This window comes from Montipora capricornis, chromosome 6 (genome assembly GCF_036669925.1).
Source record: "Montipora capricornis isolate CH-2021 chromosome 6, ASM3666992v2, whole genome shotgun sequence".
In the NCBI taxonomy this organism is placed as follows: Eukaryota; Metazoa; Cnidaria; class Anthozoa; order Scleractinia; family Acroporidae; genus Montipora; species Montipora capricornis.
In genome coordinates, this window is record NC_090888.1 from 2,187,781 (window position 1) to 2,190,280 (window position 2,500).

The window sequence follows — 2,500 nt, forward strand, 5'->3', positions numbered from 1 at the left end:
GGTTGAGAGACTGGCGAAGAATTTTGAGCAATTGCAAAAAGAAAGACCTCTTGCAACGCTCAACTGAAATCTGCGCTGTGTATTTTGTAGGCTGTAAGATGAAAGCTTTGGTTTTCTGCCAAGGTTCAAGCTCCATTGCTTTTGCTTCCGATGAAGGACGCATCGATGTCATCAGGTAAGCCATAAAGAAAACTTTTCGAAACAACAGTGTGAAATGAACGGTCAACTGATTTATAGTGCTGGAGCAGTATTGGGGACAATTCAAATTAAATGCAAGCCCAGCACTTGGTTTCAAAATAGCGTTAAACGTTACTGCTGAGACTGACCTCTTAGTTTCTCAGTTCTCCTAGTGAAGGTTCCAGCGCCCGGCAAATAGCCTGGCTTTGGTGTATGTTAATGTGTGTTGCTGTATTTAGTTTTTGTGCTCTCATTCTCTCAGAAGCCCTCTCGGCCGATCCAGACATTCTCGCCAGGCCAAGCACATGGTGGCACAGGTAGACCACAACACCGGAACCCTGCATGCCTTACTTTTCATGTGTTGGTTCTTGAACGTCACACAGTCTCGAAAACGAGAGCTGTAATTATACGGGGCCTCCGGTTTTATGGTGGCCTCATCCAAAAATCTCTAAACAAAAGTGTCATAATTTTCAGGTTTATTTTTGCTACTTTTAAATGGCAGGATCGAACAGAGCAGTCAACAATCGTCCTCTCGCACACCACTGTTCATGAAGAAAGTTGACCCTAAAGAAGAAGGAATGGTGGTTGATATGGCAAAGTTCGAAACGGGTAATATTTTGTTCCTTAGCTTTCTGCAGACTGTCCAATGCTTTGCAGAAAGTTAAGAACTTTTCATTTGAGGGTTACAAAAACCAAACCGAAGTATTTGCTCTGGCCAATGAAAGTGAACACAGGCAATCCAACAATACGGACCGCTTAACCTATAAAATACCTGCAACCGATGTGTTTTTTCTTCTCTTAATGCTATTTAATATTTCCGGGGCGCTAATATACTTGTGAATATCATCAAATGCACTATTGAAGAACACTGACCAGAAATTGATTTATTCTAATCTAGAATAAATCAGGTATCGGATACGTTTTTGATCTAGCACAAGCTTTTGATTCGATCATTGAACGTCTGTGTTGATTTTGTCGCTTGTCGCGTGTGATGCACCATGGGAAATAATTAAACATTAAAAGGGAACATGACATGGTCTGTTTAAAAAATAAAATAATGAAATCAATAACAGCATCTTTTCGCCTATATTCCAGAAGCAGTCTAATTTGGTCAACTTATTTAAATAACCAGAGGCATTAACGCGAAAAAGCTCTCGCTACTGCAGAGTAGAAAACCAACTAAGTCCGACTCAGTTATACATACGTTGTGCCGAGCGCTTTCAGTACTGAGCCAACATTGCTCCAAAATTACATTCTCATATTGTTTTGCAATGTATCACCGACTCCTTATCCAAGATTTTTGTTTGTAGGCTCTCAATCCGTCCTAACCTATGCAACTTCTCACGGTCTTATTAGTGGATTGGATCTTCGATCAACGAAGCTGGCCTGGAAACTTGAAAACGAGCCATCACATGGTAATATTTCTTTTTATAACCGTCCTTTCGTATTCTTGGCTTTTACTCACGTGATCAGTGAACTTTTTCTATAAGAGAAGCAAAAGAAAAGTTCTTCAGTAGGAAAGAGATCAGTTCCTTAGAGATAAGTAAGTTACAGCATCATGGCGGCCATGACATCACATGAAAACCGAGAATTCAGTTGCAGCTGAAATATTATTGAAGCAGTTTATTTGTTGACATTTCTTTTTTATGAATGATGTTGAATTAACGATTTTGTTTGGTTGTTACAGGTGTGATTACTTCATTTGTAGTTGGCCCTTGTCATAGTTGGTTGACTGTTGGAACAAGCTCGGGCATGATAGTTTGTTGGGACCTGAGATTTCAACTCCCCATAACAAGTCTTTCCCATCCAAGAGGTATTTTTTTTCAGATTTCTTGTTCTTTGTGTGGATTATTTGGATATGCTTTCTTCGACCGTTTCCTGTTTTCTGGGGCCTGAGATTTTAACTCCCTTTAGCAAATCCCTCCCATCGTAGAGGTTTGTTTATCAGATTTCTTGTTTTTTGGTGAGTAAGTTATTTGGTTGGGCTTTCTTCGACGTTTTGGAGCTACCAAAAATACGTTGTCCAGAATACAATTATCATACATAAAGGATATTACACGGTGTTGCGAGAAGATATGAATTTTATGTTTGAGTGCCACTCTTTTTTTTTTTTTTTGGGGGGGGGGGGGCACATTCCTGTTTGTGGATTCGTCTACTCTTTAGCCCTCATTAACAAACTCTTCTTTTGTTTGCAGGAGCTCGCGTTCGACGCCTTGCCGCCCACCCAACCGAGCAGTCCTGGATCGTGTCTGCAGTTCAGGGAAACAACGAAGTGAATGTGTGGGACCTGGAAACTGGATCAAGACGGGAGGCTTTGTGGGCA

General features: G+C 40.7%; 1 protein-coding gene across 1 annotated transcript in view; it reads left to right on the forward strand.

The window, feature by feature from the left end:
- Nucleotides 1–2,500, forward strand: part of LOC138051274 (phosphoinositide 3-kinase regulatory subunit 4-like) — a 28,654-nt gene that overhangs the window by 21,224 nt on the left and 4,930 nt on the right. Inside the window, exons 23-27 of the mRNA XM_068897451.1 lie at nt 91–175; nt 680–786; nt 1,488–1,592; nt 1,865–1,990; nt 2,373–2,500. The exon at nt 2,373–2,500 is cut by the window's right edge and continues 30 nt beyond it. Of these exons, the coding sequence (XP_068753552.1) occupies nt 91–175; nt 680–786; nt 1,488–1,592; nt 1,865–1,990; nt 2,373–2,500 (551 nt within the window). The remainder of the gene's footprint in view (nt 1–90; nt 176–679; nt 787–1,487; nt 1,593–1,864; nt 1,991–2,372) is intronic.